Source organism: Pleuronectes platessa, chromosome 13, assembly GCF_947347685.1.
Source record: "Pleuronectes platessa chromosome 13, fPlePla1.1, whole genome shotgun sequence".
NCBI classification, from domain to species: Eukaryota; Metazoa; Chordata; class Actinopteri; order Pleuronectiformes; family Pleuronectidae; genus Pleuronectes; species Pleuronectes platessa.
Window position 1 is genome coordinate 11,958,704 of NC_070638.1, and position 27,467 is coordinate 11,986,170.

Genomic DNA, 27,467 nt, shown 5'->3' on the forward strand with positions numbered 1-27,467 from the left:
TGTCGCACACAAGTAAAAATAACAACATAGGTAAGGTTAAGGCTTTGATTTAATGAAATTTGACTTTAATTAGTATATCAGAGTTTTTTCTTTTTTTAAAAGGGACTCTGCAAATTTTTCACTTATGACGCAAATTCTATTTGTGAAAAATATAAAGAAGCGTTTCCAATAGTTGTATAAAGCCAGGAGAAATGGTTCATTTGTATAGATTTAAAATGTTAAGAGTGAGATGTAGTTTGGGCACTGGGCTGAAGTAAACAGAGAGGGAGGGGTGTGCGCGCAGGGCTTTGGAGACAGACGCGCAGTGAGTCGACCACTGCAAAGTGTTGAGCGCGGGACGGACTGGCTCGGGTCCACACCACCCTTCATTTGTCCAAGAGAAGACCCCAAACCTCCAGTGAGACGTTCACACTCTCATCCCAACCAATAATGTGAGAATCAGACGGAAAGCAGATGCGTAAACTCACCGTCGCTTCATTGTGCTCCAGTGCCGTCTACACTCAACACACTGTCCCGCAGTTCGCAGCCAGGCTACAGTAGAGGCTATCCACGCGGATTACCTGGTGGGAGATGCGGCAATGTCCCGAGGAATGTGCCCACGCGTGAACTCTTGCGGATCCGTTTGGATTTTGTCTGCGCTCATATTTGCCGTGAACGTGATCGACGTGGATGCGTACAGCTGCCATGAAGTGCGGACCGCGTTCCAGCTGCGGCAGGTCGGGCCGCTGCACCGCGTCCCGGAGACACCTGGCACAGGTGAGACCGTGCGTTTGGCTGAGGCGCACTTCAGACGCAGAGGCTTAACACTTCGCTTAAACTGCTGCACCTATTGTCTTTTCACCAGTGACCATTTGCAAACGTTCCAGTAATGTGTTAAATAACTTTATGACTACCTCTTTTTATCAGACTGAACTTTGATGAATATCCAGTGCGTTCAGTTCTCCTTACCCAAAGCGCATGTGGATATGTGCGCACTGTGCGTGGTCTCCTAGAAGATAAATCATATCCATTCATGTGACTGTAGAAAGAAATTGAACGTCAGAGCGACACAACAGACGTTGCTGTCTTCACTTTGTTTCTCTTGTGAAAAGACAATAGGGTTTTGACGATATCCATCTGATGTTGTGTATTGGAATGTTAGTGGTTATAATGTGTAAATATGTATATCAAATAACCGTATGTGAAGTGTGTCTTACTATGTTTCTTATTTGTCCCCCCCCCCCCCCCCCCCCAAAAAAAAACATGCCTCTATGAATGAGTATGTAATATTGCACATTTAAATCAGCCAATGTGCATCTCCCATCTGATCTGTTGGGTTTAAATCATCAGAGCCTGTAGATTTTCTCCACTGTTTGCAGCTTCACATACCACCCAGCTGCTTATCATATGTGGTCTGTTTGGAGAGATTAAACAATTATTTTGCTAATTTCTTTTGGCAGTGAAGCGGTCCAGCACATTCACAAGCCGCTGAGACAGGGTTTTAGAGCGAGAGCAAGTCTGGTGTGACTCAGGGCTCCCATATGGTTTAATCTGTGTGGATAAAGAGGCTACAGTACGTGTCTAGAATTTGGGGGAGTGATTGATTTGCAATCTGCAGATTGATTTGACCACCAACTTTTTTTGGCCCTCTGTCTCTAGATACTTGGGGCAGCGAGCCCTCCTACATGTACTCTGGGCCGCAGCATTTTGCAATCGTTGAGACTCTCACAGAAGGGCAGAGTCTTTTGGCAAATCTACCGTCATGGCTCCCCAGATTTTCCCTGTCTTTACTCAGATTTTTGTCAAAATGATGCTTGAAAGCAGCTTCAAATGGCTGGAAGGTTTTGTGGTATGTTGTTTCTTTTTGCACTCGGAGGAAAAGTTATAAGGATAAACACTGGTGCCAAATCTGTTTTGGAGGTAAAACACATTTTGAGCGGCTTTAGGCTTTGGTTCAACTATTCTAGCTTTGCTTGAAAGTTTTTCTGCAAGCAAGACACTTCAGTTTTAACTCATAGTCATGTTTCTTCTCTGTGGATTTCAGTTTACATATACAGTGTATTTGAACTAAACAAACAAGGCTACTTAGTGTACATCATTATATTTTTAGTCATACGTTAAAATCTTTCAATAGTGGGGTTTTTAATTTTCATTTATTGAGAAAGCTTTTGATCTTGGGGTTGTCTAAGAGTAATTTTCCTTGTGAATACCTAAATACTAGTAGATATGCAATGTACAACTGTCCTTACCACCACAGACCACAATCCCGAGTGTCATATGCAGGTTGGCAGCAGCTTGAGTATCACCAGTCTGCGTCTGCATGGTAGGAGAAGAGCAATGGCTGGGTGGGAAACATACCTAGAGGTGCATCCAAACCACTTGATATGTTTGTTTAGCAGGATGTCACTACTAGCAACAGAGGATGTCAGGTTCATTACAAGCAGTAGTTCAGAGTCCGCTCTTCAAGACAACGGAGGGACCTTGGTCTTATGAGGATGTCAGCAGTCTGGAGCAAGGCCTGCGTGACAAGCGAGTCAGCAATGCGTTGGCAGAAGCTACATATGAGTGTCTCAGTCTGTGATCGCAGCTGTTAATGAGCATGTTGGCTAACAGTGAGCAAAGAGAAGCAGATGAGACACGACAGTCTTTTCCTTTAACGAATTTGCTCTCCCCACCTTTAACCTCCCATTCATGATACATACCATCCCCCCTATAACAGTTTTGGAAAATTATGTGAACATAATCCAGATGCGGACTGTGGCTCCTTGGTTCTGAACTATTAATTGACGTACATAATTTGTGTGTTTAAAAGGTTTGGTGAAGTGCATATTTGTGCAGTTACCCTCCGCCACCTCCCTGCTGCGCTTTCCCTTCACAGCTAATCAAACATTCACCAGTACATTTTGGGCCTCTATTTTATTTTGCTTTTTATTTGTGCTTGTCCTAGAGAGGCTGTCTTGGGTCAGGCAGAATCTTGTCATCAAAGCAACCAATGGAAGTGGGCGTCGGAGCGGGAGATTTGGTGTATACATGTGTGTGTGTACACAATTATGCTACTCTGCTTCAGCTCTCAGATCAATTGCCAACAAAAGCAAGTCTCGAAATTTGAAGTGGCAAACCTTCAGCCCTTTTCAGAGTTTGATGTTTGTATTAGGATACAGTGCTGCGTTTCATTCATGTGTGGTGTCCTGATTCCTCACTAACCTCCAGGAGTGTGGCAGCGGGGAACTCATGAGGCCAGTTGGCAATGATTTTAACTATTTATACTTTAACATTACAGATATTTTATGCATTATCTCTTTCTAAATAATTCTGGTTTTCAAATAGTTGTTCCCTTATGATTATCAGCAGATTCTTAATCTCGTGTTTTTTGAGGAGAACTCATGTTGCAATTGCTCAGTGTCATGTTTAGATCCCTCTCTCCAGCTAAGGGGCATGGAACTTATAATGTCAAGTACTTAAGCTTTTATAACTTTTTAGTAGATTATCAAATACCCAACACTTTGCTTTGCACTGGTTTTATGTTTGCTTCCAGTAGTGCCACAATTTAGAAAGAGCGACATTATCTCCATGCCAGATCCAGCATCAAGGGAACCAAGATAATCAGCGAGGTGATATTGCTGATCCTGTGATTATTTTTGAAGAGTTATGACCACTTTGGAGCTGTGGTACCCAGCCAAACGCTCGATATTGAGATTACCACTGGGTGCTGAAATAGCCCCCTGGAGATAGATCGTTTAGATAGCAGACTGTTAACAGTGCTGTGTTTACAGACCCGCTACCTCCACAGTTGGCTTATTGGATAACGTCCTCAGATATGATCAACCCATTTAACAGCTCAGTTAAAAAACGATCTGATTGAGCAGAGCTTATCTGATTATACCTACCACACACACAACCCTTTTTCTTCATCTCATTGCTTTACTGCCATCCTCTGATTTACTGAGTCATTAACAGCTATTAAGGAGTGATAGAGAAAGTTGCTTATATCTTTTATACAAGACAGGCAGGGTCATGTGTTAATACCAAGGGAGTGTGTTACCATGTGTCGCCACATCCTTAACCAGTTGTGGCGTCAAGAACCTTGGCAAGATGGTTATTTTGAGTCCCTGATGTTTAGCCTTTGTCCCTGAAATACCTTACACACGGTGCACACACCTACTCCATACACACTCAAAATATTTAAGCATCTGGGATTTCTTTTCCTGGCCATCTCTCAAACACCCACTACAATCTAATGCAAAATTCACATGTGAACCTCTGGAGTGAGTTTTGTAAAACTGGAACCATTTGAAAAAGGAACCATTTGAAAAAAGACACAATGGATTAAAGTAACATGATACAGTAAGGGCGAACTGAGGATTGAGATTCCCCTCTGAGTCTCCACACAACAGGTTTTATTGGATTTTAGTCCACAAGTCTATCTTATCTTTACGTTGATTGTGTGCGACCTTACCTTTCTAGTTTGCTACTGTGATCGAGGCAGATGCGATTTTACGGGCTTAGCAGACTGCCAAGTCTATCCTCTCACCCTCCAATGATTCAAGCATCTAGAAAAGATGAATCATCGAATGCTCTAGGAATAGAAACAGTACACGAGAGAAGATGTGGTCTCTGAGAAGGAGTTTGGAATACTTTATCTTAAATGGTAACATGATTGCTCTGCCAGATTGTGGTTGAGCACCCATCTGATATAATGCTGCTTTGACAGGTGTGCATCTTCTATCTAGCCTCTCACTTTTCTCTTTAAGATCTGTCTGACCAGCACCTGCCTTGTGGTCTGGCTTTTGACTCTGTGCCGATCACTCTGCTCCTGGGTCTGGGGAAACTAAACATTCCGTTAAGGTTTTAAGGTTGTCCAAAAAAGCCGGCACGCAGCAAAGACCCTTTGAGCTGTGTTTTCATTCAATGTTGTCAATCCAAAGCACAGCAAATCTGTAGAGAGTAAATATCCTGTATGTTCAGTGGATCTCAGAGCTTCAAAGGAACTGGCTTCCTGAGGCAGGAGAAGGGTAAATGCATTAATTGCTTAGTTTCTCAGAAAAATATCAAAACAGCAAAAACGGCCGCATCAGGAAACCGCAACCCTCCTAGTCATAAACACAGTCAATATGCTTTAATATGGAAAATACTGCAGAGGTATTTGTCACCTGAGAAGATTTAAGCGAATTAGGATTCAGAGTTGACATCTACTCTTGAGAGCAAAATGTGTTCAGCTTTAACCTGGCAGGATGACTAGCATACATAGGGGCACTAATTACAAAATAACCATAAGAGTTCAATCTTCTTGGTCTGTTGGAATTTGTGGTAATGAGTAAATATTCCACAGTTGAGAGAGTGCAATTAGAAGACTAGACAAAATAGCATTTACAATTCATGAGAAATTTGAAATTTGTAAAACAAAAGGACCATAGCAAATGCTGTATATCTTACTGCAGTCCAACACACTTTTTTCTCATATTCTATAAATGTCCATTATAGCCTCAACTTGCTGGGTTGAACCTTGAACTTGTAAGTGCAATTTATTTCCTTACAATCTCATGATTGAAGAAGCATTGTGATGGTTTCTGAAAATTCCTCTTCTGGAAAGGATAGCTGACAATCTCTAAGAGCTCAAAGCACAGACAGACCAAACTAAAGAGAAGGAAATTAATTAGAAAGTATGACAGTAAGAAGTAAGAAGTCGCCTGTGGGGGAACCCAGCAAGCTGCTGTGAGGTACTTACACGGTCGAGGCTGGAGAAATGGTTCATACAAAGACCTGAGTGCACCACCACTTAAAGGTTTATAGAAGAGTTGCAAAGAGAAGAGTTAAATCTGATGACACCAAGCCCAAATAAAGTCAAACCTTTGCATGAACAATTCAAAAATGACACGTTGATGTCCTTGTAGTCAAGTCAGAAATAATCCAATCATTTTACCAAAACTGACAGATATGATTGTTTGAGTAACGGTCATCAAGTGACTTAAAAGAGTATCAGTATTTTTTATAAGGAATCATGTAGAAAAATGGCCATGATGCTCAAATTTTGTTGAGAAACGATGCAAATTTGTTTAATTTGTTGAAATTTTGTTTTGTGTTGACATTACACTGACTTTTAAAACTACCATTACATCCAATTCTTTCATTTGATTAAAGAAAACAGACTAAAAAAGTTGATTGAGATGTCAATGTCTTTTATAATTGTGGTGTGGTTGCTGTATACAATGGGGGTATAGTTGAACAATAGACATTACTCGAGGGAAGGCAGCCAGATATTAATAGTGACTATATGTCCTAAACTTAAAGGACTCAGAGTGATCTTTGGAAGAATGCTTCCATGAGTCCTCAACGCATATTTTATTTGACCCTTAAGGAAGAAGCCACTGAGAAACAGATTTTAATATCCCGGATGTAAATTATTATAAAAGACACAGAGAACAGACTCATCAGTTCCTTTGCTGTTTGACAGACAAGCAGTGACATGGCTTCTAATGATTGGAGAAGGTGGCCTGGTATGTTCGTGACACAGTCAGACTGTCCTGACTGCTGTGGTGGCTTTAACAGCCAAAGTATTTCTGAGTATCACTTACTCCATGCTGCTACTCGCAAGGGACGGTGAGCTAGGCTGGATTCCACTGTGAGTCCCTGGATATTAGTTTCATATCACAGATAACACACAAACACAAAGGAGGGAACGAGCCCGCCAGTGAAGTGAACGGGGTCAGGGGCAGGAGAGGAGAGAGGACAGTCTCCAAATATGGAGATAGGACAACCCTAAAGCCGAACTAGAACTGTTTATCAGGCTTTCAAAAGTCAATCAATATTTTACAAGAGGGAGACTTTTCCCGTTCAAGGGTTGTAAGAAATGACTCTACAATATCGACTTGAGTTTCATATTAAGATCAAAACTTAACAGATTGAACTTGTTTTCTTGGGTAAAATATTCAATAAATCAGCCTGTTTAATCTCCACAATGATGAGGTCCCACCTGGGACGTCATATTATGCTTTGTTATTTTGACATACAGTAGCTCAGAAATGGATTTTATGGGTAGTTATTGCAGTCAACCAGTATATGTTATAGGCAGAACTGCATATTTAAACTTACCCATTAAAAAGCAGTGGGAATGCCCAGTATTGCTTGATAAATTCTAAAGGTTGAGGGAGACTGCAGGCAATATTCAGGTGTCTTGATTACCTGGACAAAAACAATAAAATCAGAACTCACAAACACATTTTTGTTTCTTTCCTTACTGATCGGTCTTAGATTGGATAATGTCCCTAACGTGCCCCTGATTTAAGTGTCCTTGTTAATGTATGTTGAAATCAGTAAAATATCCCTGGTTTGTCTGATGCAATAAATTTGGGAGTCCCATATCGCAGTAATTCAAAAAAATGGTATGTTAGAATGTAACAATGTAAAACTCGAAACTAAAGTGTTGCATGGTAGAAAAAGTTTAGTATAGGACTCAGCTGAAAAGTTGTAGATATATAGACCGGACTGTTAACGGAGATAGAGGTAATGAGCTGGAAGGGGCAGGACAGCCAGTTATGACTTCACTCCTCTGGCTCAGGGATGGGAACAAATGGAGCCTCGCTGGGTAATTAAGAGACACCCAGGCCTCAGTAGGATATGCCAGGCAAATGGGAGAGAGGAGGCAGAAAGGGAAAGGGGGATTGAGAATGCAACCCTATTGTGTTTCATGGAGGGATTTGGACGGTGAGGCACTGGTCTTGCAGTCTGTCCTAAGGCCGTGCTTCAGGCTCTGGTTACAACACCTGCCTCCAACCACCCCATTCAGCCCTTCCCCCTGTAAAATGAGTTATCATATCAGACCTCTGCATTGTGGAAATGCCCCTGCACATGTCAATTTGTGCAAGGAAATATGTGGAAAGGACAGTTTTAATAGCTCACGCTAATTGCGACCAGTCTCTGTGATGTCGTGACAGTGTTTCTATATGCGGTGATGGTGGGAGGCGGGCAGGACCGGCTGGACTCTGATTCAGCTGATGTAATTGTGCCTGATTGAGATGTTCTTTGGATCATAGTATTTGCAGTTAGGTCACTGCCTTCATGTGGTTGTTATGAGCCCGGTGTGGTATTGCTAATGAGAGGAGATGATTTCACACAAATTGCTGCGGGTGTGTGTGGGTGAAAATGCATGTGTTAAGACAAACAAGTTTTTAATTTTCACGTTTCAAAGTAAGTGTATGGATGTTATTGTGTTTTTTCAGGCAACACGGATTCTAAATGCATGTAGAAATATATGTTTTGACGACATGTGTACAATTGTCTGAGCAAGAAGATATTTATATATATATATATATACAGTAGCACAGACAGTATTTATAGGAGGAAACATGGATGAATTCTTGGTCTACTTTCTCACCCTCCCATGGTTCCTCTTGTGTCTCCCAATTGAGTTATGGCCTGCCTGTCTTTATGTTGATATAAACACACACACACACACATATATTTTTGTTTGAATATATTTATATAATATGTATTTCACTTCTATTTCCTGCATGTGATATGTTTTATGTATTACCAATGACTTAAAAAAAAAGACTGTTGGCAACTATTAAATATATGTAATTTAATTGACTAAATATGTGTCTCTGTCTGCTTTTCTAGATGTGGATCTGTTGATTTGCAAGCACCAGGGTCCATCGTGCTGCACCCGGAAAATGGAGGAGAGCTACCAGTTTGCTGTAAAACGGGAAACCCTTCACAACATTCACTCCTACAGCTATGAGCTTGAACATCTCATCTCCGGCCACTCAGATGCCTTCCAGGGTAAGAGCCAGCACAAAGGGGCCAAGCTGGGGTTGGAAGGGCCTGGCCTCAACTACTGGGTGGTTATTGATGGAGCGGAAATGGATGTTGGGATTCCATGGTTTGTCTCTTAGTTATCTGGGGTTTACAGTATCTACCACTGCATGGGAATGACACCACAGGATCCTGACTTGACCCAGCTCCTTGCTAACTTGAAACTGAACTCATACCCTGTACTTCAGTAGCAGTAAAAACAAAAAACAAACAAAAACGTAGTGTTTATTTTCTAGCTTGCAAGGCATATTTATTTGTCCAGTATTTTGGTCAAAAAGGTTTTAGTTCTCTAGGGTCACGGTAGCTGGTGGGCAGACAAGTGTGCAACTCACAAAATGGGCATGCATTTACTCCCCCTCCCTTCTTCTGTGGGTTTGGCAGTAGCAGAACTGTGGAGAGGGATTGCTGAGGGTAGACAGGAAAAGAGGGCATAGAGGCCGTTTTCAGCCGCTGGTGTTTGGTGAAAGATGGTCTGCTTTGTCATTATCTGATCCTGTTCTCAAGACAGCAGAGCAATTATTGGAACCATTGAAAAAATATACAGTTTTCCTGCAGGGTCAAACAATCGGTGCAAGGTTTGGTATTTATTTGGGATATACTTCTTTTTTTAATAGCAATAGTCTGGTAAGTTCGGATGTCTGCGTTCCGGAAAAAACAACGCTCCTCTGTACATATGAAGCTCGTTTCGGTAAGGTCTCGCCTGCCAAAGAAGTGCTACGCCCAACCGAATCAAGCAATTGAATAGTCGCCCAAGCTTGTCCTCTCTCTTCCTATTGTAATTGCAGTGTCTTTCAAATTAAAATATTTCCGAAACAGACCATGTTTTTCCTTCCGCGAACCTCCAACAAAATCCCACAAGGTTGGAAACATGCTTTGGATGGTTTTAGTGTCACAGGAATACTAGTACACTGCAATTAGCTCTACAAGACAACAGGCAGCTTGGATGCTATGTCGGCCAAGTTTTATGTTATGATGGATGCAAGCTCAATACTGGACTGGCAGCCCAATGTGAAAAAGTCTCATCATATGTGAAAACGTGGTGTGATAAAAAAAAAGGAAAATTAAGTGACTTCAGAACTTCTTGTCTTGTAAATTAATAAAGTCATAGTTAACTTGTAAATGGTATAATAACAGGATATATAAATGTCACAAAATGTTCCTTGTGGTAAAATAGAAATGACATTTCAGCTCCTTCAAAACTATGGAGACATAGTTAGGGAGAGAAGTCCCTCTTGCAGCTGTTTCACAAGCGGGTTACGTGAATATAAGTATCTGTGTTTGAACAGTGCTTCTGGTATTCGTCCTTTGCATCATTATTAGGATCTTTCCCTCCTGACCTCATGTCTGAGCGTGTCTGGAGAATGAAGATCAGGTGTTCCACATATCTAGAAAAGTTCAAGATGGAAAATAACAATGGAATAACAATAGAAACTGGGCTATGGTGGTGCTGAAAAAAGATGATGTCATTAGCCCTCAATTTGCAAGGCCATCTAAGGACAGTCTCTGTGCTGTCTGAGTGCCTTGGGTGGAATGTGAAGTAGCAAGTGGCTCATACCACATGAAGTAATGAGATTATGATTTTGGCTGATACTATTGGTACTGTTATTCACACACTGGATGTTGGGGAATTGTTTGTAGGTAGCTCTCTTCTCCTGCCCCTTATGGTTTATATTATATCCATCTAATTGCACCACATGCAGTTCACCACCAAGGAACTTGTCTTGTCCTGTTAATCTGCATTTTTTGTTGGATTATTCCTTCATTGTGTGGCCGTATGGCAAATTTTACAGGATTGTGTGTGTGTGGGTTTCCTTTATGCTATGTGGCTTTTATTGTTGTAACTCAAAATCACTGTGCTTATTGCAAAGGTTTAGCCAGAAGCACATCCCCAGAACTTTATGCTGCCTGTGTTTGTTTTCTTTGGCTTTCCTCTGTTTTGACAACCCTTAAGGCCTTGATGTGCTTTGTCATGAGTGGGAGTTGTCATGAGTAGGACCCCATATACACAGTCTGCATTTATGAATGCAGGTTTTTTTTTGCCAAGTGTCTGACACAATGACTATAAATTAAAAGGTTCAACTTTATACCGAAATAACAAAGCTTTCTAGGAAAACTGAACCGATTAGCCTTTGAGATTCTCCAAAAATCTTTTTCTGTCACACTCTAAATCCTGCAGGAAGATTCCTTGTTTTGTGTAACAACCTCCTTCCTGCTCAGTACATCCTCTTCTACCATTCAACCTTTCCCAAATATACTCTCAGATACATCCAGGCCAACCCCACTGGTCCCTTCTCTCACCACCAACACACAGACACAGACTCTCCTAATCCATGCCATTGTTGGTAGGTAATGAGTGTTGGAGAATAATAGTCGGTAGGTGTCAACAAAAGATCCCAGTCTAAGCTGGACCAAGCTAAGTTTGGCCAGCTTAGAGCTGCCATCAAGTCAGACTGCTATAGCCAATCAGATCTGGTGCAATCTGACTGGATGGCCACCTTTCTGAGGATTCCTTATTGGCTGAGAGAGGTTAATAGATCAATTGGCCACTAGTATGCGTTTATGTGCTTTTTTTGCCCTATTTACTATGTTAAAAGTTAGAATCATCAAGTTAGAGTAAGCACTAAAATCAGTTACACCAAGCTTTATTCGTCCCACTATGCAGCCATCGCTTAGTCGGCAAATTGTTGCACAGGCGATCCAATGTGTGTGTGTGTGCGTGTGTGTGTTTGTGTGGCAGACAGGTGGAGATGATGAGCAAGGGGGAAATTATCTGGGTATATGGTCACACTACTGGGAAGCAGATGTCAAGAAAATGCTGACACTTTTGATTACCAGTGTCACTGATATGACGGGACGTGGGCCACGGCTAAAGGCTGTGACATCTGTGTTTGTGTGGGTTGGTTGTAAGTGTGTGTGTGTGTGTGTGTGTGTGTGTGTGTGTGTGTATGCGTGTGTGTGTGTATGTGTGTGTGTTCATGTGTCTGTAATGCTGGCATTTGAGTGTTTAGTACATGTACATCTTGATGGTTGTATATGTGTACCAAAGACATGTGAGCATGCACAGTATTTATCACCCTTGTAAGTCACCGTGACCACCTCGAGGCTCAAGTTGTCCTCACAAGAGTTGACGAATGCTTTTCAGGGGAATGTATTCTCCTGCCCTGGATGGCACTCTATCATGTGAAAGTGCCTTGCATTTAAATGTAATGGTGTCCTTCGAGGATCACACAAGAGAGAAAGTGCGAAAGATAGAGAAAGAGGCCGAGGCAGGGGCTGTGCTTTCACTCGCTGAGGTGATATAATGAGCTGGTCCTTGTCTCATCATGTAAGAACTCTCTAGAGCCCCCCCCTGTCCTGAGAGACGGCAAGTTCATGAGCATATGCAAGAGACATTACTACAGCCTGTGGCGAAGGGCTACTTGAGGGTGTTTGCTGTTAATGTCAGGCTGCAGAAAGAGAGGGATCAGAGAAGTGCTTTGGTTAAGCAAGACCAAGAAATAGGCCTCACAGACTATGTACCTTGATGGTGCATCGTCCCCTGTGACTCCCTGTCTCCCTTGGCTCTTGCAGGTACAACCGATTTTCTCTTTCTGACCCTTGGGAATTTGCAGCCTCCCAGATCATGCCTGTTGTTGTTCGTGCCCCAACCCTCCAGTGTTTTTAAATTTCCCCTCAAGGCAGAGACTCACAATGATATCCAGCCTAAAGCCTTGCTGTTCAGAAGACACATCAAATTGAAAATGCCTTGCCTTCTTCATTTTGACTCTCAGGATCATCTTGGGTGGGTCACAGAAAAGTCGACATAAAAGCAACAGTACATTTATTAAATAGTGACGATTAGTACGTGTCTATGTCTCCAATTTGTGTAAGCATTTCTCGGCATGTGTGAGAAAGTGATTGCACTGATGAATCATGGCTGAGGTCCTATCTTCGCTCCTCCATCAGACAGGCCCCTCTATCTATAATGCGATCTCTCGACATTTGTCTGGGAAGTTGTCTTACTCATTTAGCCTGTGATCTTCTTTGCCTTTGCTTTCTCACATCATTTTTTTCCCTCTCACTTCATGTCTGCATGTATTTTCCTCTGCAGATGTTTTGACCGACAGTGTTATTGCTCTAGAGGCTGATGCTTGGACACAGGATGACATTGCTCTGCACCATGAGCTCATGCTTAAATTAGGGAGGATATCCGGAATCCATCCCTACACGTCCCATTTAATCATCCAGGGCGGAGGAGAAACGTGTTTATCTACCTAATAGTCGAGCAAATACATCGTGAGAGAAAGTGTGTGTGTGTGTGTGTCTCTTAAGCATGGCTGTATTTTAACGATACGCCTTTCTACTCTCCTGAGTAGACATGACACATGTGGGCAGGATGCTTTTCCCTCAGAGTTTGCAGCGCTCAGGCTCACTGGGGAAAACAAGGAGAGAACAAAGGGAACGAGGGGAGGAGTGAGGGGAAAAGCTCAAAGCCTCTCGCAACCATAAAGTCACACTCCAAGCTTGTCTAATTACTTCTGCTTTTCATCTGCACCTCTCACCTCCGCATGGATGTGTGAGAAGTGTGAGAAGTCAGAGGAGCAGGGAGTCGGGCCTAGAAACTGCGGGGACAGAAGTGGAGATGAATTTCAGTGAAAGTGTGCACAGGTGTGTTTCAATGCAGTTCTGTCAGGTCTATGCAGCCATGCAGAGATTCAACAGGTTTCTACCCAGTGGAATCACACCTCCCTGCGGCTCACCGTTCATCCTCTCTCTTCCTGGGTGTCTCTCTCGGTCTGTGGTCCATGCTTTGTCAGCAGCGGTTGCTTAACAAGAGCATGCTGGGTCTCGGAAGGCAGTATGCCAACAGCTTGCTGGCATGTGCTCTACAGGGAACCCTCATGTCCCAAAGATAACTCCGCTGCCAAATGTGCTCGCCGCAGAAATTCTCCCCTACTATTTTCTTCACCCCAAAAATCTCCTTTTGTTAGTCTTTGTCATTGTTATTCTGCTCCCCAACAGCCCCAGTCCTCCTCACCAACCATCCATGATTCCCAGCATCACATCTAGTGCCTACACAAATACAAGCTCTGTGTAGATTAAAGCCGTGCCATGGCTCCGCATCCATAATTTGATGCATTAAATCATCTGAGATAAATACTTTTGTTAATTCCTCTCCAACACAATTTTCTCTAACATAGAATAATGTTTTGACACAACTTTACAAATACTGTGTCTGACTTTGCCTGACTTTGCCTTTCAGCTGTAGCCTCAACAAACACTCCTGGTGGAGACTAAGCTTCATCCGTCTCGTGTGATGACAATAAGCCTGATGTCCAGGAAGTTTCTTGGTAATCAGACAAAGTCGCATCTCCGGGGGCTTGCTCTCTGTCCAAGAGAATTTAGCTTTTCTGGAACACAATCTGTCTGGGTGGCTGATGGGATTTGCACTCAAACGCTGCTGATTGGTCCAGCCTGGCCTCTTCCTGTGTACTGTCTGATTCCGCTGCACCGGTCCTTTGCAGGCTGATCCCAAAGCCATAAAATGTGTGGGTGTGTGTGTGCGAGAGAGTGAGATAAATATCTGTGTGGACACGTGATTATATAGCAGCTGTCAGTCAAAATTCTTTTCAGAAAATGTCCAACAACCTACAACTTCCCAAGCTTTTATTCATTTTAAGGAGGGGACATATAACGATTTTGGCCAAAACAAGGTCATTCAGGGAGAAAGAAAAAAAAATGGGTGAGACATAGCATGCGAGGGAAAGGAGTAGGACATTACAAATAGACTTGCAATGCCTGTGAAAGAGCGCTGCGTCCACTTGATGCCTGTGGGAGATCAGGGTGTGTGCCTAATATGTGCTTTTAATGCATAAGTGGAAGCACGTCTGATGTACACGTCTCCCTGTTGTGACTCACACTGTTGCCTCAGCTCAAAGTCGCTCAGAATTGGCTGTGTTCCTCCCACCTCTCGCTACCAGCTCACTTTGTCCCTCCTCCATTCATGTCAACTCACTTTCCTTTCATTACGCCCTGTGTTGGACGGTGCTCTCCTTCTCTCCTCTGCAGCTCCTCGCACACCATTAAGGAGTCCCCGCGGAAGACTTCATTCACTAATCCTCCAGTCTTTCAATCCGTTGTATTCCAGAGGAGGAGGTCCAATGAAGGAAATAAACGGTTGTGCAGAATGTCGATCCGACCCAACGCAGCCTTGTCCTGTTATTTTGGTCCGTGACTCTATTTGCTGTATTGTCTGCCAAACTGATTAGAGGGTGTGCATGGATCTGCTGCACCACCACTGGCAAATTTTGAATACCTCAATCAGTTTCAGTAGTAACAATTATAATAACTTTAGTTCCACAGCACTTATCTAAACACAAGTTTATACAGTGCTTCAAAAAATAAATAGCAAAAAAAGTTCTTTAACACAACTTTAAGAGCCAAATCATAACATATTACCTTATTACCTTCGAATAATTGACATTAACTGGAAGAAACCTCTTGAAGAACCAGACACAGTGTGGGCAGGCGGCCATCTGCCTCCACCGGTTGGGGTGAGCGTAGAATATGGGGAGGTGGAGAGGAGAGGTGTATAGTAAAAAAGGGGAGAGAATAGAGGGAGAGAAGGGGAGGGGAGGAGAGAGAGGACAGGTAGACCAGGAAAAGTTGTGTTACCATCATGTCTCAGCTCTGTCAGACTGGTTGTTATAATGAAACTAATAATCTTCAGTTTCGCCTTTCACGTCATCAGATGTTTCGGCTTTGATTTGCAACAGAGTTAAAAGCCGGACCTGAGGGAACGCTGAGGCTAAAGGGAAATCTGACTGTCTACTGGCTTGTGTAGCAGTGCTATAAAGCCGTGTGGCCCGCTCACTAGATAAACACCATAACCTCCACATAGGGCAGAGTCAATCACTGACCCAGAGAAACTACATAAAATATAGATAGAAAGCAGATAATGAATTCAAACAACACAATAGCACCAAAGTTACAAGTTACATTACAAATCAAAATATTATGTTGGAATATGTCCTTCACAAATGTTTGTATACATTTATTTCAATTACCTAGTGTTTTCATTTGATTTAACTCACACCACTCAACAGACTAACGTTTTTTTGTGTGGTTTTTAATGGCATAAGCTTCAAGGCTTAGGCCTCATCAAAGAGCCTTTTTGACCCATAATTGAAGCAATATACAACTGGCCCTCTCTATGCTGAAGCTGAAAAATGAAACCAGGGGCCACACTTGCTAGGAAAAGTGGAAAATTCTTCATCAGAGCTCCCTTTCATCCTGGATTCCTTTCACACCTGAGAGTGCCTTCAAGGGCCTGCTCTGTGTTAATCTTTTGTTAGCTTAAATGTTTCCTTTCCTCCTTCAGTGAAAATCTGGAGTCCAGTCCCTTTTCTCTGAGCCGTCTCCTTGTCATCATCAGGTTCTACTTAATATTATAGGGTTCTAGTTTGACAAGGCTGTTTTGTTTATCACAAAGCTACACTGTCATCAGTGAAGCCAGGTTTTGGAGAAAGTGCCTCCAGTCATTCAGATGAAGTTGATATTTTTGTCTGCAGAGTATAAAGTTAATGGCAGCTGATTTTGCTTTAGCACGGAATTTACTTTTCTTAATTATTTCTGTCTTGTTCTTTTTTTGGACGTGCATGCAGCAATCAGCTTTTATTAATCACCATGGTCTAGGGATGAAGTATTTCAATAAAACTGTTGAGCAATTTCTAGTAGAAGCAGCAGTATCCACACAGAGCACAGCCCCACACAACTCTCACTTGGACAATAAATGGACATGGACAATAAATACAATTTAAAAGACTCCGAGCTTTAAAAGACACAAGGGGATCTCATTAAATTTAAATAACAATTTTCGAAAAGGCCAATAGCAGCTGGGACAATGAATTTCTGTATTTGTTCTCCATAGAAACAAACTGCATCAGCGGCCAGACAGACACAGATAAGCCTGGGCTCAGCCAGAGCTGCACTGGCTGTTAGTGGTGGAACACTTCTTGTGAGTCAGAAGTCATTCCTGTGCCTCTGACATACATTGGATCGCAGCTTCGTGTAGTTACCAATGGATGTTTTTGAATGTATGACACACACCAGGACTGCACCATATCAAAAGTAACACGTGATTTATGTACCAATAAACACAAGAGAAAGGGGTTGGTGTGTACAGACCATAGACCTGTGGCCCCGTTAATGCTTAGGACCAGAGGTGCTGTCCATCAGCCTGTCAACAGTCTGCCCCCAGGCTGGCCCTCCACGTCTCCCCTTTATGGTTACAGCCATTTGAACAGCCTTCCCTCACTCCCTCCCCTGCTCTCCCCCCCAGCCCCTCACCCACTACCCCCGCTCAGTTTCCTCTGTCCCTGTCCCTCTCTCGTCTGCTCGTTCCTCTGCCTTCGATCATGTTTCCTCCACTTTGGCCCGAGCTGCGATCTCCCCCGCCACCTCCCTTCACCACCCACCCCCACTACATTACTGCCCAGTGCACGTCGAATGCCCCTGGCATCCTTGGAATTGTTTATGTTTCAGAGTTTTGATATGGCCTGGGCTGCCTTTTTAATTACCGGGGACACTGATGGAGAGATGAGGAGCTTTCTAAGCCCCTCTCCTCCTCATCCTTAAACTCCTCCTGTGCTCCCTCTCAAGCTAATCGTCCCACCTGTTAGCCCCCTGATCGGAAAAGACAAGCAAATTAGGATTTGGGGTTTGGGTTAGCTGGACTATGTTCACAACCATACAGACAGGTTTTCTAAGTGGATTGTGGAGTTTGTCTGCAGCTCCCAAGTTCTTGCTGCTCAACTTTGTCCGACAGATGAGTCATGCTCCCACTTTAGAAGCATGATTTTTGCCACATGAGTACGACAAATCAACAGATTTATTGATTAATTGACTTATTAATAGTTTATTACCGTTAAACTGTCCGCTGAAAGGTTAGAGGCTGTGAGAGTGTATGACATTGCAGCTCTCCTCTGTAACTTAAGATGACTAGTGCTGTGTGGGAGATGGGCCTATGTACAGTACTAATTAAAACAAGGATATGTAATCTACACACGTGTCACTATGTCACATATCTTTGTGGTGACCTGCCTGAAACCCTAGCCTACGGTGGGATTAAAATTCTTTGCTGAGAAGATGGTTGGCCAGGTCTGGTCGGGACTGATGGCCAAGATAGGAATGGCCCACAGCTCCATGGTATGAGAACAGTGTCTCCTACCTCATTATCACAATATTACGGCATCTCAGAGCACATGCAAACCCCACACACACACACGCACACACACACGCACACACACTTCTAGGCACATATGTACATACTTAAAAATACAGACATACAATACACTGACTCATGCTTGCACTCACTTAAAATATGAAGTCTCGCTTATGACAAATATTTAAATGCATTTGTATATTTAACTCTGGGCTACACCACTGATGTAGGATGGGGGGAAGTTCTTGGGTCACACAGTTTAAAGTTTCCCTTTTTTTCACTGCCAGACTTATGAGAAAGTAGCTGATCAACCTGAAAGCTCATGATGTCAGAGCTTCAACAAAACCACAGACGGTGACCTGATTAGTCATTTAACAGTTTAAACAGTTTAACAGGAACAGGAGGATTTTGATGTAAACATACTATGATATTGTTTTTTGACATATCTGCTGTTTTACATGACACACAAGGCAACCCAGCAACAGAGGAATAAAAGAGGGACCAAGCATTTTTCATTTCATAGGGATTTAAAAAAGTAAAGGAAACGAAAAATATAAAGTTTCTGTTTGTTTGTTTGGCATATATAAGAAAAGCTGGTTCTGGGTGATACTCTATTGGACTTTTTTTATTCTGCATTCTGACTTGGTTGTAAAGTTAGGTAGACTCTCTCCATTGGATGAAATGCTTTCACTACGATTCATGATGGGTTTTTTTAGGCTCGGCTTCTACGTCTTGAGTCTGTTCTTATGTCCACCAAGGTTCTGTGGCTGTGTGGCATGCATCTCTGGCCGTGTCTGTCTGGATTCTACCACTAGGAGCCACCAAAGTCAGACATTTTAAGTGCTTTTTTAATAATATTAATAATAAAACAATTAACTTAAGATCACATCAACAACTAGGCTGCCTCTAAAACTGATAGTAATAGTAACAAAGTATAATTATTTTGTCTCATCTGTCAGCCAGATACCTGCCTGCCTTGACAGTATGGTACCACGTGTCTGGGCTGAGTTTTGCCAACCCAGCTTTAATGCTTTTGCCTATGTTACCTTCACATACTGTGACAATACTGCTCACTTACATGTACAGACACAGAGACACACCCAGACACACACACAGACACACACATACTCACACACACACACAGACACACAGACACACACTTACGCACAACACACACGTCTGTCTTGACTTGGTTGTAAAGTTAGGTAGACTCTCTCCATTGGATGAAATGCTTTCACTACGATTCATGATGGTTTTTTTTAGGCTCGGCTTCTACGTCTTGAGTCTGTTCTTATGTCCACCAAGGTTCTGTGGCTGTGTGGCATGCATCTCTGGCCGTGTCTGTCTGGATTCTACCACTAGGAGCCACCAAAGTCAGACATTTTAAGTGCTTTTTTAATAATATTAATAATAAAACAATTAACTTAAGATCACATCAACAACTAGGCTGCCTCTAAAACTGATAGTAATAGTAACAAAGTATAATTATTTTGTCTCATCTGTCAGCCAGATACCTGCCTGCCTTGACAGTATGGTACCATGTGTCTGGGCTGAGTTTTGCCAACCCAGCTTTAATGCTTTTGCCTATGTTACCTTCACATACTGTGACAATACTGCTCACTTACATGTACAGACACAGAGACACACCCAGACACACACACAGACACACACATACTCACACACACACACAGACACACAGACACACACTTACGCACAACACACACGTCTGTATAAGTGGCTTATAAATCAGAGACCACTCGGCAGCAAAGTCAAGCAACATTACATATGCGACTCAAATCACAGAGACTCCACTGTGCTTATTTTGACTCAGTTATTGTGGCAGCTTCACCATGGTGACACGCGAGAATTTAATTGTGCTGGTTAAACACTGGGTTGCCATGCAGAATGTAAAGTGGAAACAACTTTGTATGATTGAAACCCTGTGATCGCAGAAAGGGGCCTTGGCACAGCATTGATGGAAAGATATGGTATAATGTCCCATCGCAGCGCCATCAATTCAACTGATTGCAGGACAAACGCCTCCTCTGCATTACCACCACTGCTTTTTGATCCATTGAATACCTTGTTTATTCCGAGCAGAGAGCATACTAAATTACCCCCACGGGGCCACAGACAAAGCAGACCTGTTCATTTGTTTCTGTATAGTTAGCATCACAATTATGTGTTTTAAAAGTCAGTGTTTGGAGAACTTCCTTGCAAATTAGACATAATTGCTTCACGCACAATGGCTTGGGTACAGCCAGACTTCATTTCCCAAGAGGCATGCTGATGGGGCACTGGGACATGGTAATGATAGCCACCCACAACAGTGTGTCTGAGTGGAGTGTGGTCAAATCCAGATTCAGAGACAGTGGTCACATGGAGCAGTCAACCCCAACTGACTCTCATGCAGTGGTAGTTAGGACGTAAAAAGCTCTCTGTCTTTGGTTTCTTGTTTTGTTTAGTTTAGTTTTGTTTTTAACCTGTTTCCCAGCACTGGAAAGTGCAGAGAAACCCACAACGATTCCCCACGATTTATCACAGGATGAGAAATCGTGGGAGAGTACTCGATAGAAGACAGAAATGAACAGATGCAGAAAATAAATGAATCATGCGATCCACTTTCGTGTTTGTCCGAGGACATGTGGAGAGGAAGAAAGGTGGATTCTTGTCTTCGTTGAGGGAAGGACATGTTTGAACTGTCAGCCATGGAGAGACAGGGAAGTGCTCCGGACCCAGGGGCCAAATGAATCCAGATGTCCGAGCGTGTTCACAAGGTGGAGTCCACTTGTACAGTAGTTGTTTTTCCTTGTTTTAAAGTTCACTCTCTCTTTTTTTTGTTCCATTTTTTCCCCTGGCAACCTCCCACTCGCTCTTCCTTTTTCTCCCTCTTCCATGCTTTCCCTGTGTCACTCTCTTGGCAAATGAAAAAAAGGCCTTTTTAACAAGTACAGAACGTCTTCAGGATTTAATGAGCCTGTCACAAACCCTCAGCGAGACGTGCATCCAGCCATGGCCCTCTGAAGACTGGATTTTAAAATTGTAATATCATTGAGAGACCTTGATTGATTCCTCCATGTACATACCTTGATATGTGGAGGAGATGAGTTTTGTTTTTGTTCTTACCACACCTAACTGAAAGTAAAGTTTGCGAGCATGATCATTTTATAAAAACATTATGTAATGCAGCGTAACCCGAGCCTGTGGATACATCTTGTGCGTTGAACGTCCTGTTGCTATTGAGCCTTGCAGCCTGACTAGAAGGTGAGCAGGCCGGCCTCACACTGGTACCAGCTCTGCAGCCCCCCCCCCCCCCCCCCCCCCCCGGGATTAGAACTGGAACCATTTCTATTTTGGTTTGTCATTTCTTTGCTCTTGTTGGTCTGTCATTAGCTGAATATGTCTGGAGAGTAATGATCCCTACCAGACCATTAAATGTCACGTCTGTCCACTGTATTTCGGTCCCACACATCACTCTCTTCAAACCCTGTTTAATAGGCGACATATTTAAATGTTTTATGAGCGGGAGCTGCGCTGATCATGACGATAGTGTTTTCTGGAGTATTACAAATGACCGGTGCCTTTTACAGACCACTGGGGAGTCCCTGTGTGTCACAGACAGCGGCCATATTAGTGCAGCTGTTGGGGAGGACATGACTGTTGTTATCCTTCTGTCTGTGAGCAGGGAGGGGCTGGACACACACAGGCACACACACACACACATACACTCATTTGGTAATTGTGCTGAAACACCGTGGCTTCTCTACAGGAAATGCATTCTTATGTACTGAAAATGTTCTAAGATCAAGGAAACTTATTAAAAAAACTTTGATCAAACTTACATTTATGTCTGTTGTATGTATAAATGTGTGCCTGTGTGGGCGTGCGTGTGTGTGTGCATGCATGCCTGTGGGTATATGGTGATCTTTGGATTATGTATGTTGGCACCCTCCTTCTCTTGTCTCAATTTCTGTACAGTTGCCGCAGCCCCTTGCGTCCTGGCATGCCTATACGGTGACATCACATCCCAGAGAAGCGTTGTGTCCAGGACACGTACATGCAAACTAACACACATACATGTAGATCCAGTGCGACACAGTTGCACGCTGGAGGGACTGTGTGGAGAGAAGGAGAACCGGACAAAGGCTTATAAGATTAAGTGGTTGGGTTGTCAAGGAGAGAATGGGATAAGAGGATGAGTTGGCTGTAAAGTAGCGGTTCCAGCCCATGTTGTAATCAGCAGGAACAACCATATTTTTTATCTGCTAGGGTTATTTTGAAATTTGTACATAGAGAATTAAACTGGACTAGAAGGGCGTGCAGAGGGCACATGCAGCCGCCAAAGCTAACGCCCTGTGTTGCCATGTTAAAGAAAGTAAAATAAAAAAGATGCTGGGTCCGCCCATCTATCCGGATCCCCTCCAAAATTGAATTGTTTCTTCCTTCGGTCACAGCCCTCCACGCAAACTCATGGAAAGCAGTTCTGGAATTTGTGCAAATACCTGCAAAACAACAAAGAGAGACATGTTCAAAGTGTTATTTCTTTTCTAAGCCTTTACCTGTCTCCTCTCATTTAGCTTTTCTGCTCTGCTACAAAACCTTGCTTAGGAAGAAGTGGCACTTCATCGGTGCTAATCAGCCTCTGCACTGACATCATTGATTGCTTTATAGCTTCACTTGCTCACCGGGAAATGACACAAGAAGTTGATGACTCAACTATTTTCGTGTGTGTGTGTGTGCGTGTGTGTGTGTGCGTTGCACAGTGGTTGCGTGCCAGAAATCCCTGTAGAACAAAAAATACATATTTGCCATTGCAAACGCAAACTGATTGCGGTTGGTGCTCATATCAGCAGTATGTTCAAGTGTGTCTCTGTCTCTCAAGACAAACTTATCGGGGTGCTGACTTCATACACAGTGATATCCAACTGCATTATAGGGAAACTTGACACTGGTTCCTCAGCCAACTTACTGATACACACAAGCCAAGTTTTGCTGGTTGGGAGCCAAGGTTGGGAAATGTGTTTTCATTTCGCATGCCTTGCCCATTTCACGGGGAGCTTTTGGATCATGCCATCATGCCGAATCAAGAATGTGTCACATGCCCTTGTCTGTCCTCCTCTTGTATCTTCTAATCTCTAGGTTTGTCTTGTGCTTGCCTTGCAGACATGTTCCAGTACCTGCTATCTTTCTCTCAGGGACACCTGAGTTCTCTGTTGGAGGGAACTTATCCCTCCCTGTCCCGCCAAACGTTACCCCATGTAAATCAACTCTTCTCCTCCCTCTCCCTCTACCTCCGCGGGGCCAACGTTTCAGTGGAGGCTGCAGTTCAACAATTCTACAACAACCTTTTCCCACTCGTCTACACACGACTCATCAATCCGTCTATCGAAGGCAGCATGACAGCGGGCAGCGAGATGGGTGACTGTCTCCGTATGATCAGGCAGGACGTCAACCCCTTTGGGCCTCATCCAGCCGTCATGGCGCAGGAGCTGGCCGGGGCACTGGGAGCAGGGCGGCAACTGGGGCTGGCGCTGGAGGAAGGTGTGGAGGTGATGAATGCCACTGAACACATCATCCTGAGCAAAGAGTGCACGAAGGGCCTCGTGAAGATGGTGTACTGCTCCCACTGCAGGGGCTTGACGCTTATCAAGCCCTGCGTGGGATACTGTCTGAACGTCATGCGAGGCTGCTTGGCCAGCGTGTCGGAGCTGGATCAGCCTTGGAGGAGGTATACCAGTTTATTGGAGCAACTCACCCACGCCATGGCCGGGCACCACAGCCTGGAACTGGCCCTGCTGGAGGTCAGGGGTCGCGTTCACAAGGCCCTGCTGTACGCACAGCTTCATGGTCCAATCATCGCTGCCACAGTGAGTACACACTGCAGAAACATAGCTCAGCAGCTTAATGGCACATGCAAAAAAAATACTCTAAACCTTTTTTTGGTTTGACATCTTTGCTTTTTAGACATATACTTTGGCAAAGTTTAATGTATTGATTGGAGGCTTTTCAGGCTGCATGTGGGTTATGAGATATTTTTTTCCACGACTGCAACAAAGAACCCTGCACACTCCATTAATGTTTGCACAGTATTGAAACTATTCAGAGAAAAATAATGTTTATTCTACGAAAATGTTCAGCCTCCTCCAAAGAAATAGCGGCAGGGTTTAGGCTGGAGTCTTTTTCCAAAATATCAAGGCAGATAAAAATCACCACTATTGTCTGGAGATTTACTGTAAGGGGACATTATAAATTCTTCATTTACTATGATGAAAATGAGAAAACTAGAGCCTATAATGAGAATTGGACGTACTTGCATGCTGTGAGTAGAAACATATGCCTTATGCTATATGTGGTTTTAAATTGGATGTTCACAACAGAAAGACAGTATCATGAATTTGCCGCCAGACACTTATTTAAACTGAGTACTAATGTATTCTGTCTGAATCTACAGTGGAAATTGAACTTTTGTGCATAAGAAGCAAACTGTAACACAACTCAGACGTGATACCCGCTGATTAGTGGCTCTGTTTACAAATCATTTAACATCTTTAATCAGCTTTGCCAGTAAATACGGAACACTGTGATCTTTATCTTTAACTGTTAAACGACACCCCACAAAAGGCAGAAAGCTACATGTAGGTGTGAGGTAACGCAGGTCAAACACCATGGCTACATTCACACTACCACGTTAAGATTTAAAATGTGTTGCCGTGCTACTACTTTGGAGTTTTAAGGCACCTAAGACGTTTGGAGATGATAATGCAGTTACTTACATTCGCCTCCTGATTGCTTCTTATCAGTCCCGACTCCAATAAATCCCTGCCTTCACTTTTAACCATTGTTGTTTCTCATTCTAAGCATTTTCTATAATTAAGCAGTGTAGACAACCAGCTTCCTGCTTATACCCAAACATAACATCGCCAAAATACACCAATGATGGCAAGATGTGCATTTGGAATATTATTGATGCAAAGCTAAAGCTCATGTGGACAGTTGGAGTTTGAAAATGTAAATGTTATAGTATGGATGTGGCCTGAGGAGCAGGAGGTGATTAGCTGAGGGTGACGTCAAGAAGAACAATTGAACAATAGAATTTGATTTTATATAAATGTATACGACCACATGAACCGGGGAGTTTGGGACGCTTCCACAACCTTTAGAGGCCCTTGATACCGAACACGTGGCCGGACAGGACTCCCTGATTTCTTGGAATGGTCTGTTTATTCTCTTAAGACTGCGTTTCTCTGATATTCGGCCTTACCTGTTGTCATCCCATTAGAGGGGTTACAAATAAACGTCTTGATGATTCATACTCTTTTGGACAATAGTTTTGTTGTAATATGATCTGTGTTGAATATGGTAACATAGAATAGAAGAACAATGCTTCATAGTTTGAAAGGTTGTCTTGGGTGCAGTTATAATAATGTGTATTTAATGGGACCACTCATGGACAAGTCTACCTTGGAGCTCTTCCCAGAACTGGACTGGAACTATAAGACAACACTATTAAGGCCTTAATGTGAAAAATGTTGGTGGATTACACATCTTGGCCATTTAGTTTGGCACATAGAAGCAATCCTTCAAATTAAGTATTTTCACAGGTCACCGATGACCATGCAAGACAAAGAAATACATCCCTACCCACTGATGAACATTGCTGCCAAGCATGTTTAAATCTTAGCTTTTACAGTATTTTAATGTATTTTTCAAAATCAAGTGTTTGGGTGATGCTCCCAGTACAAAATGCAGTGCTTGGTCAGCAAATATGCCTGATTGCAACAATAGATCTTAATGTTACACGATTTCTCTTGGGTCTTAAAACTGGACAGACTTCTGTGGCTTTTTCCCTCACGGTGATATATTTGAGCTGTTTAAGAAATAATCTTCATTTCATTGAAAAGAAAGATCACAACACAGCCCCATTACAGTAATTAATGATGTGCCATGCTGCTCCCAACAATACAGCTCACAAAGGCAGATCTTACTTCACTCGAGCACACGTGAATTCGGCGGGGGATCCCCTGCTGTGTTCACACACCCACTTCTCCTGGATTTCTACCGACTATTTACCAGGAGGTCAGGCGGATAAAGACATTTGTGTTCACACAAGCGCCAGTGGAAATACAGAGAATCTGTGGAGCAGATATTGATATCAGTCCCCTGAATTTGTACAAAAATAACCTCTCAAAGTTAAAGAAAAGGACAAAATAATTTTCCTGGATCCCTTTATGTAATAGGGTCTTTCTTGGCCCTTGTCCAATCCTATCACCAAGTCGCATGGAAATCTGTTCAGTAGTTTTTGCGTAATCCTGCTGACAAACAAACAAACCACTAAACAAACAGAGGAGTGGAAACCTAACCTTCTTGATGGAAGTTAAAATAGTAAAAAGGCTGTTAACCAGGCTCTCAAGCAAGTTTCAGTTCTCTTTCTGTGTGGATTTTCCAAGTGTGCCAGAGTGAACTGAGACAAACGTTTGCCTGGAAGCTGGAAAAATACATTTAACGTGTACAGTGAGTCTGGTGGAAAACGGCTGGCAGTGACATAAAATGTAAGTAATTTGTAGTTAATGGGCTCAAACATGTGAAACCACGGGTATGCTCCCTTTTAAAGTCGTGGAGGAACATCAAAGCTTCAGCGACTCCATAATAAACACTCACATTAAACGGACACATCCAAAGGCGTAGACACTTGCTGTATACACACATGCACGTGCAGACAGGGGAGTGTCCGTTGCCCGGGTTTAAAGACTGACCTAATACAACTATGCTCAGAGAGACCCAGCTTGTATTTTGTGTGTGTGTGTGTGTGTGTTTGTGTGTGTATATATGTGTGTGTGCCTGCTTGGTATTCATAGGGTGACAGTCGGGAGCAGGGAGACCAACACGACGACAAGTGGGACAGAATTGAAAGGGTTCCAGCTAGGCCATACAAACTAGACCCAGCCAGCTGGAAAAAAAAAAGAGCCCAGAGAATTGCTACTGGAAAAGGAGGTGGCCCCCAGACGAGCGCTGGTGGCTCCCATGTTCCTGTGCTCTCGTATGCTTTCATGCAGGCTCTCACCGGGGCCAGAGTGCAAACACGAGCACCGAGGTTTACTCGCCCGCTCACACACCCACACGACACCCGTGGCCCTTTTTAAATCACAGTATGGTTTTATAAACCCACTGTGGCCTGTCAGGGGAAACTGTTAAGTCTCCAGTGCACAAGGACCGGCATAGCAACCTTCAACCTTACACCTCCATGTGCTCTCAGATCAACACCCCATTTAAACACCAATTTTATCTATATTAACAATCTATATATTTCTTAACTATCCTACAGCAAATACCAATCACGTGAATACCTTTTCTAACTTAGTGCTGATTTTTACAACCCATGCGTGTGTATATGAAGTCAAGACGTTGTGTTTTTGCAGAGTCAGAATATTATATGAAATTGTTATTCAAGGAATTATTGTGACCTCGTGGTTTTAAA

The 27,467-nt window shown here is 43.0% G+C and overlaps 1 protein-coding gene across 1 annotated transcript in view; it reads left to right on the forward strand.

Moving 5' to 3' along the window:
• The first annotated feature begins 312 nt into the window (after positions 1–312).
• gpc5c (glypican 5c) overlaps positions 313–27,467 on the forward strand; it is a 93,979-nt gene continuing 66,824 nt past the window's right edge. The window contains exons 1-3 of the mRNA XM_053437998.1: positions 313–756; positions 8,596–8,757; positions 23,156–23,859. Of these exons, the coding sequence (XP_053293973.1) occupies positions 579–756; positions 8,596–8,757; positions 23,156–23,859 (1,044 nt within the window). The 5' untranslated portion in view covers positions 313–578. The remainder of the gene's footprint in view (positions 757–8,595; positions 8,758–23,155; positions 23,860–27,467) is intronic.